This window comes from Tetrahymena thermophila, assembly GCF_000189635.1.
Source record: "Tetrahymena thermophila SB210 genomic scaffold scf_8254678, whole genome shotgun sequence".
Classification (NCBI taxonomy): domain Eukaryota; phylum Ciliophora; class Oligohymenophorea; order Hymenostomatida; family Tetrahymenidae; genus Tetrahymena; species Tetrahymena thermophila.
Genome location: NW_002476444.1, coordinates 1,499 through 15,238, shown reverse-complemented (window position 1 = coordinate 15,238; position 13,740 = coordinate 1,499). Strand labels below are relative to the sequence as shown.

At 23.1% G+C, this 13,740-nt stretch overlaps 8 protein-coding genes across 8 annotated transcripts in view; 5 read left to right on the top strand and 3 right to left on the bottom strand. All coding sequences in view use genetic code 6, as the record gives it.

The window, feature by feature from the left end:
• Positions 1 to 1,166: 1,166 nt before the first annotated feature.
• TTHERM_01256520 (papain family cysteine protease) lies at positions 1,167 to 2,129 on the top strand (the record flags this gene model as incomplete). The annotated part of the gene is made up of 1 exon (XM_001013459.1): positions 1,167 to 2,129. One exon carries the CDS (start codon positions 1,167 to 1,169, stop codon positions 2,127 to 2,129), a length of 963 nt encoding a protein of 320 aa, XP_001013459.1.
• Positions 2,130 to 2,922: 793 nt separating this feature from the next.
• Positions 2,923 to 4,506, bottom strand: TTHERM_01256510 (GDA1/CD39 nucleoside phosphatase family protein; the record flags this gene model as incomplete). Its single annotated transcript, XM_001013458.2, has 1 exon — positions 2,923 to 4,506. Exon 1 carries the CDS (start codon positions 4,363 to 4,365, stop codon positions 2,923 to 2,925), a length of 1,443 nt encoding a protein of 480 aa, XP_001013458.2. The 5' UTR covers positions 4,366 to 4,506.
• Positions 4,507 to 5,701: 1,195 nt separating this feature from the next.
• Positions 5,702 to 6,253, bottom strand: TTHERM_001256493 (hypothetical protein; the record flags this gene model as incomplete). Its single annotated transcript, XM_012796977.1, has 1 exon — positions 5,702 to 6,253. One exon carries the CDS (start codon positions 6,251 to 6,253, stop codon positions 5,702 to 5,704), a length of 552 nt encoding a protein of 183 aa, XP_012652431.1.
• Positions 6,254 to 6,913: 660 nt separating this feature from the next.
• Positions 6,914 to 7,861, top strand: TTHERM_01256490 (papain family cysteine protease; the record flags this gene model as incomplete). Its single annotated transcript, XM_001013456.3, has 1 exon — positions 6,914 to 7,861. The coding sequence occupies one exon, from the start codon at positions 6,914 to 6,916 to the stop codon at positions 7,859 to 7,861; it is 948 nt and encodes a 315-aa protein (XP_001013456.3).
• Positions 7,862 to 8,808: 947 nt separating this feature from the next.
• On the top strand, positions 8,809 to 10,616 carry TTHERM_01256480 (transmembrane protein, putative; the record flags this gene model as incomplete). The annotated part of the gene is made up of 2 exons (XM_001013455.2): positions 8,809 to 9,268; positions 9,628 to 10,616. 2 exons carry the CDS (start codon positions 8,809 to 8,811, stop codon positions 10,614 to 10,616), a joined length of 1,449 nt encoding a protein of 482 aa, XP_001013455.2.
• A 925-nt stretch (positions 10,617 to 11,541) lies between these two features.
• On the top strand, positions 11,542 to 12,611 carry TTHERM_001256479 (transmembrane protein, putative; the record flags this gene model as incomplete). The annotated part of the gene is made up of 2 exons (XM_012796976.1): positions 11,542 to 11,690; positions 12,149 to 12,611. The coding sequence occupies 2 exons, from the start codon at positions 11,542 to 11,544 to the stop codon at positions 12,609 to 12,611; spliced, it is 612 nt and encodes a 203-aa protein (XP_012652430.1).
• A 244-nt stretch (positions 12,612 to 12,855) lies between these two features.
• Positions 12,856 to 13,624, top strand: TTHERM_001256478 (hypothetical protein; the record flags this gene model as incomplete). The annotated part of the gene is made up of 3 exons (XM_012796975.1): positions 12,856 to 12,926; positions 13,158 to 13,247; positions 13,504 to 13,624. The coding sequence occupies 3 exons, from the start codon at positions 12,856 to 12,858 to the stop codon at positions 13,622 to 13,624; spliced, it is 282 nt and encodes a 93-aa protein (XP_012652429.1).
• Positions 13,625 to 13,726: 102 nt separating this feature from the next.
• TTHERM_001256477 (hypothetical protein) overlaps positions 13,727 to 13,740 on the bottom strand; it is a gene marked incomplete at both ends in the record, with an annotated part of 671 nt that continues 657 nt past the window's right edge. Inside the window, one exon of the mRNA XM_012796974.1 lies at positions 13,727 to 13,740. This exon is cut by the window's right edge and continues 131 nt beyond it. Coding sequence (XP_012652428.1) covers positions 13,727 to 13,740 — 14 coding nt within the window.

Sequence of the window (13,740 nt, the reverse complement as noted above, 5' to 3'; positions counted from 1 at the left end):
CAGTTATATATTAAATTAATGTAAATTTTTAAGAGTTAATTTTCAATTTGAAAACAGTTTTTAAATTTTGTCAATTAATTTTTTGAATAATATTTGAAGTTAAAATTAAAATCAATTTTATAAAATGAAAAAAAAATACAATAAATAAAAATCTAAAGGAAAATACTAAAAGAAAATATTAGATTGCTTTAGCTAGTTAATAAGTTGATAAATAATTAATTATTTTTAGAATTTATTTTCAATCAAATTTTCTCTCTTAGCAAATATTGTTTTTAGATAAAAGCTATTGATATCATTTGTAAAAATAATAATTCAATAGTTAAGTATTCGTAGAAAAAAGTTAAGCTTTTATATATTTTGTTGTTAGCTTTTTCTTTTTTCTTCACTATCAGCTGTTTTAATGGTCAAAAGAAATGTGATAAATTCAAGAGATTTTTTAAGTTTTAAAATGCATTTTAAAAAATTGAAACAAGGAATTAATTTAAATAAATGAAATTTAACTAGAAAATATTGAAATAATTTTTATTTTACTGTTAAATAAAGATTTCTCAAAAAGCAAAAACTTTTTAGAAGAAGTAAAGTCGTTTCTAATAAAAAGGGGGTTTATCAGCTTAATCTATCTGAAAAATTCAAGAAATATTTGAAAACAAATTGTAAAATAAATAAATAGATAATCAAAGTAGAATAACATGATATGGATTATATTATTCAAATAAAAATGAACTAAAGATATTTGATTTTTTTAAATGCTTGATTTTCTATTTTTTTAAATTTTGTTTTAAATAGCTGATTTTTAATGCAAATTCTTATAGAAAATATGTTAGTTTAAATAGATTTGATTGTAACATCTCAAATTATAATAAGAATATTACAATCAAGTATATCTAATTTTTTAAATTAAATAAATGCTTACAAGTATTGATTGTATTTTTAGATAGATTTGGATAATTGAATCAATTTATAGATTGATTTCAAAATATAATAAGAATTTTATAATCAAGAAAATATAATTTTTCAAAATAAATGTTGTGTTTATTTTTAGATATTTGATAATCGATTTAATCTATTAATTTTTATCTTTTTGTCTGGGAATTTAGGCTTAAAAAAGATTTTCACTTTGATAAATTAAAAATATTTAGAATAATTAAAGATTAACTAATTTAGAAATGAATAGAAAATAATAATTATTCACTATTGCTGGCTTAACTTTGCTTGCTGCTTGTACTTGTTGTACAATCTTATTATGTAAGACTCACCACAAAATTAGAGATGAGGAAAATATCAAAACCCTTTGGTCTACTTTCAAAAATAGTTATAATAAGAAGTACGCTGATCCCGATTTTGAACAATACAGAATTGAAGTTTTCACAGAAAATCTTAAGATCATAGATAGCAACTGTTAAAACTTTGGTATCACTAAATTCATGGACCTTACTTAAGAAGAATTCAAATAAACTTACCTAACCTTAAAGACCAAAAAGTATATTGAGGAAATTCCTGAAACTGTATTCAATGACTCTAATGGTGATATCGAAATCGACTGGACTATGAAGGGTGCTGTTACTCCTGTTAAAGACTAAGGTAAATGCGGTTCTTGCTGGTCTTTCTCCACAACTGGTGCTGTCGAAGGTGCTCACTTTTTATCTTCTAATGAACTTGTATCTCTCTCTGAATAATATTTGATAGATTGCTCCAAGAATGGTAATGAAGGTTGCAATGGTGGTCTTATGGACACTGCTTTCGATTTCATTGCTCAGAATGGTATTCCCACTGAAAATGCATATCCCTACAAGGCTTTAGATGGAACTTGCAAAATGACTACTGGTCCTTACAAGATCTCTTCCTATTAAAATATCATTAGTTGCAACGATTTATTAAGTAAACTCTAAAAGCAACCCATCGCTATTGCTGTTGATGCTAATAATTTTCAATTTTATACCAAAGGTATTTTTTCTAAGTGTGGTAAGAACTTGGATCATGGAGTTCTTTTGGTTGGCTATTCATCCAAAGATAAATTTTGGAAGGTAAAAAACTCTTGGGGTAGTTCTTGGGGTGAAGATGGCTATATCAGACTTTCTGCCGGTAACACTTGTGGTCTCTGCAACTAGGCTTCTTATCCAATTGTCTGATCTAAAATACATAGAATCCTTAAAGCAATAAAATTATTAACTTATATTAAAAATAAAAATTCTATTAATCCTATCATCGATCGATCTAAATGTTATAAAAACAATTTAATTAAATAAATTTTATGTTAATCAAAAAAATATTTTTTTAATTTTAATAAAAAACTAAAAAATATAAAACTTATTTTTTTTATCAATTTTATAAAGCTAAATTTCTCAATAAAATTCTTCTTTAATCACAACAAATATTTTAAATTTATGAAGTTTTTGCATATAATAAAAATTATTGAAGACGCCCTGAATTTGATGAAGGAAAACCGGGAGCAGCAGGATTCTCTTTCCTAGGAAAAGCAATAAATTTCGGAATGAAAGTATTAAAAAAGGGAAGCAAAATTGCCCAAGCATTAAACTCATTTAAATGAAAAATAAATATAAATAATATTTAGTAGAACATTTATGTTGTTTTATTCGTGAAAGAAAGAAAGAAATATAATACAATATTTTAAATTTATGAATAAAATTTTCTTTAAAAAAAGTTATCATTTTTATTAAAAAATAAATTTTTTTTAAATAGAAATTGTTTTTACAGAATTTGAAAAATCAAAGTGTTGATTTGAGCGATGCAGGATTCTTAAAGATATAATATGGATTTTTCATTTTTTAAATTTTTAATCCCCTTATTGGCAATATTTGATAAGAATTAATTATAAAATAAAACATAAAAATAGATTAAATAAAATCATTATCGATATCTTCAATAAGTCTTTAATTTATTATTATTATTATCATTGTTTTTTCAAGGATTTGATAAAAGCAATTACAGAGACTCACAGATTTATTTTTCATTTTGTAAATTACATTTTTAATGAAAAAGTTCAGTCAATAGCATTCCAATTCCCCATGATGGCACCCATTGATTGATTTAAGAAGGAGAATAAATAGTTTGTTAAGGATCTATTCCGTAATGATCGATTTGTAAAGAAGAAACATATAATCCTTACAAGCACTAATTATGAGTATAAATATCTTCGTTTTAACTGATTTAAGAATATGGTTTTTTACAATATTTAATAGCCTTTTTTTTTAATTTTTATGGAGTATATGAATCTCTAAGACCATAAGCTACTCTTGCATGCATGGCATTTTCTACAACATATATTTTTTAATTATTCTAAACCTAAAGAATATTTTGTTGTGAAGACTGTTCAGTGCAGTCACTGAATTTGGGATATTCACAATTTTCTAATTTAAAGAATCTCCTAATCAAATTAATACATTTCTCTGGATCGCCTTATCCAATAATCTTAAAACTGAGCTCTTCTTCATAGCCTTCGTAGCCTTTGTTATAGCAGCTACTAAATAAAACTTTTTCATGATTTTATTCTCTTTAATCTTCAAATTCTTACTTTAGAATTTCCATTTTAGCAATTTTAAATCCAAGTTTTTCACTATTTACTAGAAAGACATGTTCCTAGTTTGAACTTAATTAATATTCAAATTGAGCATCGTTTTTATTGACATCTTTAAAATTTTTTAAGAATGCAATTTAAGAAGACTTGCCTCCTACATCAATAGCTGTAATTGTATTCTCATTTAACATGTCCTAAATTTTACTTACTTATGAAATCATATTATTTACACCAATCCATAGAAATATTCCTTCTTAATTACCCGTTATAACTCTCGCTTTAGAGGAATCTAAAAAACGGAATCCACTATTTTAGAAAATAATAACAATTTAATTAATAATAGCTTCTTATTTTTCTGAGCTCAGTTAGCGCATTCCTTCAGTTGCTCCTAAGTAAATATCTGTTTAACTAACTTTTTCTTCAGGTAAAATAGCTTTGATTTCTTTAAATTTTTATTCAAAAACAGAAATTAAACCTTCTGGATTACTTTCATAGTTAGATATTGGCAATTTATCTTTTGAACTTTCAATTGATTAAATAATAAATTTCTAATCTTCAACAAAAGCCTAATCGCAATTCCACTCAAACACTTCATATCTAGTCCCTGTTGATCCTGCGTCGAACACTACTGAGTAACACGAACTATTATCTTCTCTAATTTTGCTTAACATAAAATAATCTTATTTATTATTTTCATTTATCTTTAATTGATAGTTTGCATCATTGCCATCCATATGATTTTAGTTCTATTTTTGTTTTCTATCTTAAATAGCTGATATCCTCAAAGCTAACATTAGAATTTGAAAAAATAAAATGGATAATCCTTTCATTTCATAAATCTTTGCTAAATTTAATAATTTTGTTTAAAAATGTCTTTATATCTAAACGCAGTCGATCCTTTATATAATACTGCTTTATACTCGTAAATTTTTGATCAATAAATTGTAAATTAATTAATTGTGCAAACCAAATCTTAATTAATAATCAAAAAAAAGATTATCAGTTTAAAAACGACAAATCTGTTTTTGAAAGTCAAATTATGTAAAATAATTTATATAAATTAATTTTATTTCAATCAAAACCAGCTCATACATAATATTGAATATTACAAAATAAAAAAAAATAAATTATTTTTATTTTTATTTGATGAGTTTGGAATCTAAATTAAATTACCAAATAGTAAATTTATGTTAAAATTCGATTAAATATGGCTTTAAATTAATAAATTAAATCTATTCATACACTAACAGAAAGCAAGTAGATACTTAAAAAAATTATATTATTCATTAATTCTAAATTAAAGCAAAACCTATTTATTTTCTATCCTAGCTTACTTGGTATGAAATTTAATTGATTCTTTGCCTATATTTTATAATAAATTAAATTTATTTTTTTAAATATTCAACATTACAATTTATTTATTGATACACAAAAATGTTCTCATTTTAATAAAAAAGAAGAAAAAAAATTGTAGAAAATTATTAATTTAATATTCATTATTGGTTTAGATGAAAGCCCTTCTAAATATTTAATATAAATTACAAAGAAATGTTAAGCTTTTCAGTATTATTAAAGTACTTCAATAATTATCTCTTAATATATATTTGATTGCATTTAAATTGACTTTAAATCCTTAAAGATCAAAGTTGAGCTGATGTTTCAATAGATTTTTTATTTAGCTGACATTCAAATAATATAATAATAATATAACAAGATACAATATTAAAATATAACTTTAAATTATATAATTTAAATGTAGTCATAAAAGTCTTTACCAGTCAATAGTCAAGGCAAAATATTTTCTCTTAGAAATACTTAAAAATGGTTTTAAATAAAGATTGTGTGGCGCGTGTGATAAAATTTAATTTAGTTTTTTAAAGTAGAATTTTCAAATATTTAAATAAAATTAAATTTTAAAAATTATTTTCAAGTATTTAAATAAAATTATGAAATGAAAAAAGTTAAAATGAATTTTTATGAAACAAAAATAGAACTTAGAGAAGAAAAATTCTTTTATTTAAATTGAAATAAAGCATGCAAATTTGTATAGTAGGATATAGCTTTATTCGTAGATATAGTTAATGAATATATTTTTGTTTAAGAATTATTTGATCAAAAGAAGATATTTTTGTAAAAGAATTATTCTTAAGTAAATTAATCAATCAATCAATCAAAAATTAAGCTTTTCTTCACAGTTTTTACTTTAAAGTAAAAGTAATTCATTACAATTGTGTTAAAAATATGTACCTGGCTTTTAAAAACCATATTATTTATAAATTCCAAAATTGGTTTTAGTTAAAATTAAAAATGGTTGCTTGTTTGTTTTAAACCAATGTTACTGCTTATAGAGTTTTTATTTTTTTTTTTGTTTTTTTTAAATTTCTTCTAGGAGCAAATACAGGTTAAAAATATTTACTTTTTATAGACAACAAAAAGAAATATTTTTTACAAAGAAAGATAGATGCATGAAATTTTTATTTTTCCATCATTTTTAAAAAAGCTCTCTCTTTAAATAGCTTTTGATTTTGATAGAGGGTGTAAAGGCTTTCTTTCATATTGAAATCTCTAAGCTATAACAAATTTTATTCTAAAATTAGTTTGGATAAAGAAAAATATAAATTTATATTGTATTTTTTTCTAAATACTGCTTAACTTGATTTATTCAATTTATTTATTTACTTTTTTATTACTTCCATTGAAAAATATTTCTAATCTCATCAAATAATTATCTCAAAATGTATTTGGTTCATTTTTTTAAAACCCAATATTAACTGTTTCAGCATTTATTTTTAATGGAGCATCTCACAACCAGAGTTAAATTTAACTAAAAAAATATAATATTAAAAATAAAAACTTTAATATCTATCACCTTTTAATTATAATAAATAAAAAGTTCTTAATGGATGGTTTTTTAAATAAAAATAAATAAATAAATAAATAATTGGATAAATTGTAAGGAAGATAATAAATAATTAGAAATAAATTAAGAAAGAAATGTAATGAGATGTAAAGGAACTTTAAATGATTAAATAAAAAAATTCTTTTATTAATGTTAACTCCTCTTTAGGTTTTTTGTTAAATTCATGTATTAATCGTACCTAAAAAAATATTAGGATACCTTTCAAAAAGCTGAAAAATAGCTAATAGATGAATGAATGTATCTATTTATCTATCCATCTATCTTTTCTAAGCAAAAAAGAAACAAAAAACCTTCTATTTTTTGATTAAAGTTTATTTTAATTAGCCAATAAATGTATTTGGTAAATTTCTAGACAAAGAGAATGAATTAATTGCTAGCTTTAAAAGAACAATTTTTAGGATAGTAACAAAATCAATAATAATAATAATTAATTTAAAAATCTAAAAAACTTTCAAAAAATGAATAAAAACATCTTATTCGCTATTGCTGGTTTGGCCTTATTGGCTACTGCCACCACTATCCTCTTGACCAAGACTCACCACAATACTCAAGAAGATTAAAATATCCAAGCTCTCTGGTCTGCTTTCAAGACTAAGTACAACAAGAAGTACGCTGATCCCGACTTCGAACGCTACAGAATCGAAATCTTCACTGAAAACCTTAAGGTTGTTGAAAGCAACACCAAGAACTATGGTATCACCTAATTCATGGATATTACCAGAGAAGAATTCAAGTAAACTTACCTTACCTTGAAGATGAAGAATGGTCTTAAGGCTTCTCCTTTCGCTAAATTCAACGATGCTGGTGTCGAAATTGACTGGACCACTAAGGGTGCCGTCACTCCTGTTAAGGATTAAGGTCAATGCGGTTCTTGCTGGTCTTTCTCCACCACTGGTGCTGTTGAAGGTGCTCTCTTCCTCTCTACCAAGAAACTCACTTCTCTCTCCGAATAATACTTGGTTGATTGTTCCAAGGACGGTAACGAAGGTTGCAATGGTGGTCTTATGGACACTGCTTTCGACTTCATCTCTCAACATGGTATCCCCACTGAAGCTGCCTATCCCTACAAGGCTGTTGATGGTACCTGCAAGATGACTTCTGGTCCTTACAAGATTTCTTCTCACACTGACATCTAGGACTGCAATGATTTATTGAACAAGATCTAAAAGCAACCCATTGCTATTGCCGTTGATGCCAACAACTTCCAATACTATCAAAAGGATATCTTCTCTGACTGCGGTACTGAATTGGACCACGGTGTTCTTTTGGTTGGTTATTCCGCTTCAGGCAAATACTGGAAGGTTAAAAACTCTTGGGGTCCTAACTGGGGTGAAAGCGGTTTTATCAGACTTGCTGCTGGTAACACTTGCGGTCTCTGCAACATGGCTTCTTTCCCCAATGCTTGATTTCTAATATGAAATCTCATAATCAAATAAATTTTATAAAGCTCTAAATAAGTTTTATTCTTCCTGAACATTTATTTTATTTGTATTATCGCCATTTATCTACTGCTTTACTTTTCAAAAATCCTACTATTAATTTTTATTCCTTCATTTATTTTTCTGCTTTATTATTTCCATTTATTTCATAAGAAAGATAACAATTTGTTCTACTTTTCAAATCTACTTAACAACTACCAAAACTTTTAATAAAAGAAATTCAAATCAAATATATAAATAAATAAATAATTGATTGATTAATTTATTTAAAAAAGTACAAAAACAATTTTCTTAGAAAAAAATAAATGAATTTTTTTGATTGAAGATAAAATTCAAATTATTAATAAAAAATAATGTCTTCATAATTTTTTTGATAATTAGATTTTTAAAAAAGGTGTAAAAAATAATTTTTTTATTAATATTTTAACTTATTTATGAAAAAATTTTGTTAAATCGTTAAAAAATAAATAAAATATTTTGAATCTATTTTAAACATCAACTGAATAGATAAAAGAGCAAATTAAGAAATGCAATATAAAGATTATGAAATAATAATTGCTTTTAATTTAAATTGTTTTAATTATATAAATTATTTTGAAAAAGAATATTAAATTTATATTAATTATTAAAGAAAGAATGGATTAAATGAAATAGAATTTTTAATCTTACTTACGTGAAGAATTTGGGTGTTTCTAAATAATTAAATCATTCAAAGCAAAGTACTTATTTGGATTTCAATTAATTTAGGAGAATGAACTTGATTTTAATAAAGAAAATTCAATAGTTAAAATTTTAACAAAGGCATAGTAAGAACTAAACATATTAAAAAGTAGGGATTTTGAATTTAAGTAAAATAGAATAAAATTGTATAGGTTTGAAAACGCAAATAGCTTCAGAAATATTTTGATTTAAGGATGCTAAAATCTGACTAAAATATAATAAAAAGAATAAGAAATATTTTTTATAATGACTTATTGATTGAAAGAGCTCTAGTCCTCTTTTTATTTTTATTTCTTTACTCTATTTATGATCTTCTTTCATTCATAGTATTATCTATATTCTTGATCAGCATTTACATCACTTTCTCTAAAGAAATCAAAAAATTTAAGCATAAAGGCCTTATATATTATCTCTCTTCCTCTTTACAAAATCTTCTCATAAAAAGCAGCTTCTTTGATTTATTTACTCTCTTCTGGAATCCTTATTTAAAAATATTCTAAAAGCCCTTTTTTTATAATATTTCTCCTGAGGAGGCTGTAAAAACTTTAGACGAGCTACCAGATGAAGCTAAAAATGTTATTTTGACAAAGGGAATTGTTTATTCTCTACCTCCTTTTATGAAGCAGGTCCTTTTACCACAATAAATTTACAAAGGTAATCAACATTTATTCTTTAAATAAGCTAATTACTATTTATTCCACACTCACAAATCAATATAAATTAATTCTTATCAAGTTAAAGTAAGCAAAATATGTTAAGTAAATAATAACGCTTTTTGTTCTTTTCATATTTATAAAAATGGTATAATTTAAAATGTCTAACTCAATAATTTAACTTTAAATCAGCAAATAACAATCAAATTAATACAAATTCATTTAATTATTCCTTTTAATGATCAAACTCCACCAAAAAAACAGTTTAAAAACTTCAAATATTCAATTAAATCAATTGATAGATAATTGCTATTGAAACTATGAAACAAAATATTAAAATAATTTTTTTAAAAATTCAAGAGATTTGCTAAAGAGAAGAAGAAGAAAAAAATGAAATTTAAAACCAACAAAATGTTCTGATGGTGAAAAATTGTGATAATACTGACAATTGTTAATGTGAAAACTGTGCTAATGAAGAAAGCAAAGATCCAAATAATAAATGGGGAGTTGTTAACTAAAAAAGAAATAACGCAAATCGCTATAATTCAAACTAGCATTTTTATAAAAATGTCATTGAAGAAGAAGATTTGCTGCATTTAACTGAAGTTAAACAAGACTAATTTTATAAAATTTCCTAAAAATCAACACTAAATTTTCACAAGAATTTCGAGGCTGGAAACTACGAAAACTAAAATAGTAGCTCAATCATTCAAACACTTAACAACAGAAGCGATAAATTTAAGAATGAAGAAAAAAGAATAAAAGACAGAGTAGAATCTATTAGGAAAATCATGATGGAATAGCCTCTAGAAATAAAAACTAAGTTGATAGCTTCTTCTTAAGATTAATCTCAAAATATGCTGTAAAATAAAAGAGAAAGTAATTCGAATCAAATTAATATAGAGGAAGGAATCTAGAATATGATTGAAGGATTGAAGAAAAAATTCAATGGATCTAGCAATGATAGTGCAATCGGATAAATTAAAAGTGCTGTGAACTTGCTCTTAGGAGTTGCTGAAATGAAAAAGAAGAGCAACATATTGTAGAAAATAGAAACAACTAAAATGTACAAATACTTTGTTTTTTCTGCAGTTTTCCTACTCAGTTAATATTTTATCTCTAAGAAAACAAGAAGATGGCTCATATCTAGTACAATGCTTGTAGCTTATGTAGTATCCTTCTTTCTTACATTTGGCTCTATTGGTATTTACATTTATAAAAACGTCAATTAACCCGAAGATAACACAAACACTACTGATTTTTAGCAATCAAAGCGTAAAATAAAAAAGAAGTTAAACAAGTCTACTCTGGAAGACTCTAAATATTTAATGGATGATTCTGAATTTTGACATCATTTTTTTAGCAAAATTTAATTTTTCAATATAAATTTCTATTTAAAATTATTTTAAAATCTTTATTAATTTATGTCAATAAATCTATTTTTATATTTCCTTAAAATGTCGCTATAAAACTCCTTTTCTATCTATTTTTATATGAATCTTCAATATTTTAATCTTAATCAAATCAAACAAATATTTTTATATGAAATTCTAATAATTGATGGAAACATATTAGAAAATATCACACGTATATATATAATTGAATAAAATATTTTAATTAAAAATTATATGAAAAATATCCAAAATATTTGTAATATCCATAAATTTTTCTTTAGATACATTAATACGGTTTATAATTATTAATTAAAAAATTAAATACAACCAAAATATTATTAATTAAACAATTTTGTAATTTTAAAGTGTTGATTAATCAGAATGACAAAGTAAGGCAGAGTGGTTTTTTGACCTTACTGATCTAAAAAAGCCCCAATTGTAAATTCTCTATTTCATAATAAGTGGCATGCAAACCATGAAATTTTTGTATGGCATCTTGCTATATTAGAGATATTATAAATATTCCTAAAATTACTGAAGTAAAACAGAAAAATCTAATTATAAACATTATTTTTATAAAATTTAAGAACATTAACTACTAGAATTAATTTTTTTCAAATAGGACTAAATAAATAACTGACCATCTCTAATTCCTACTATATATATTTTTAAGTATATGTTTTAAATATAAATATTAAGTTTAAATAGTGAATGTTAAATTAATTTTCTGAGATATCTCTTCATAAAACCAATAATATAAATTAATATTTGATAATTAATTAATTATTATATTTATTTGTTCTTTTTATCCATTTATAATTAATTAATTAACGAATCAAATTTCATAAATTGTTATTCAATATTTCTGAAAAATAAATAAATGATATAATAGATTATAAAATATAATAGATTAGAAGAAGTAATTATTAATTTTTATATTAATATCCTTTAAATTTATTTTAATTAATAAAAATAGTTTTTAAGCTCTTCAAAATTACCTCATAAGATTCTCCATATTGATCTCCACAAGTATATTTAATTTATAAATATTATTTTTTTTATTATTAATATTTTTTGTATATTTGATTTTAAATTTATTTAAATAAATAATTTTTATAAAAGAAATTATCATCATTATTTAATGATTTTTATTAAAACAAAAATTTTTTAGCTATTTTAAATTAATTTTTATTTCAATTTTTAATTAATTATTTATTATTCATTTTTTATTATTTGATACTTTTTCTTCATTTTTTAATATTAAAACTTACACTTAATAAAAGCAGTTTTTTGATTTGCATTGTAATATTTTTAATTATAAAAGTTAATTTAAAGCATTAAAGCTCTTTTAATTTATTTGATTTGTTTTCCTTATTCTTTTTATTATAATTTCTTATTTTTTGATTCTTTGTTAATTTTATTAATTATTAATTAATCAATCTTATTATTTCATATTTTTTCTACATTTTTCCTTCATAATTAAATAGAGTGAAATGCCTATTTAATATATAAAAGGCGAAATGTAATATATCTTAATAACTTAATATAAAGCTAAATTAGCTTAAAATAGCTTTATTTTTGAGCTTATAGAAAGCTTTAAATTCAGAAAATGTAAAAATGAATATTTAAAAAGTTACTATTAAATTGGTGATAGAATAGAATAGAAATACTCGCACATATAAATATGCACTCAGAATACATCTTAAATATAATATTTTAAATTATTTATATATATTTTTTGTTTTGTTTTTTGTTTATAATTGTTTTTTATTTATTCATTTATTTATATTTGTGTTTAAACACATTCATTTTCTTCAATATTTAAAAAGTTTCAATAAAATTGGTGACAAAGGTGCATCAGGCTTAGGTTCTGGTTTAGCAAAATGCATTAATCTCTCAAATTTGACACTTCACCTTGGGTAAAAACAGTTTATTTGTTTTGGATTGTGATATTTTTAATTATAAAAACTAATTTAAAACAAAAAAGATCTTTTTTCTTTTTCTTTTTATCGTGCTTGCTTTTTTTTGTTTTTTCTTTGTTAATTAAGCTCATCATTTATTTTAAACTTTTGCTTTTATTTTTAATTAATTAATCTTATTATTTCATATTTTTTCTTCACTTTTTCCTTCTAATTAACTATTTAATGATATATTTTTTCTTGAATATTTAAAAAGTGAAAATTAAATTGGTGCAATGGGTGCATCAAGCTTAGGTTCATCTTTAGCAAAATGCATTAATCTCTCAAATTTGAAACTCGACCTTCAGTAAAAACAGTTTATTTGTTTTGGATTGTGATATTTTTGATTATAAAAACTAATTTAAAACAATAAAGTTCTTTTTTCTTTTTCTTTTTATCGTGCTTGCTTTTTTTTGTTTTTTCTTTGTTAATTAAGCTCATCATTTATTTTAAACTTTTGCTTTTATCATATTTTTTCTTCATTTTTTCCTTCTAATTAACTATTTAATGATATATTTTTTCTTCAATATTTAAAAAGGGTTAATTAAATTGGTGCAATGGGTGCATCAGGCTTAGGTTCTGGTTTAGCAAAATGCATTAATCTCTCAAATTTGACACTTCACCTTGGGTAAAAACAGTTTATTTGTTTTGGATTGTGATATTTTTAATTATAAAAACTAATTTAAAACAAAAAAGATCTTTTTTCTTTTTCTTTTTATCGTGCTTGCTTTTTTTTGTTTTTTCTTTGTTAATTAAGCTCATCATTTATTTTAAACTTTTGCTTTTATTATTAATTAATTAATCTTATTATTTCATATTTTTTCTTCATTTTTTCCTACTAATTAACTATTTAATGATATATTTTTTCTTCAATATTTAAAAAGGGTTAATTAAATTGGTGATGAAGGTGCATCAGGCTTAGGTTCTGCTTTAGCAAATTGCATTAATCTCTCAAATTTGAAACTTGACCTTCAGTAAAAACAGTTTATTTGTTTTGGATTGTGATATTTTTAATTATAAAAACTAATTTAAAACAATAAAGATCTTTTTTCTTTTTCTTTTTATAGTGCTTGCTTTTTTTTGTTTTTTCTTTGTTAATTAAGCTCATCATTTATTTTAAA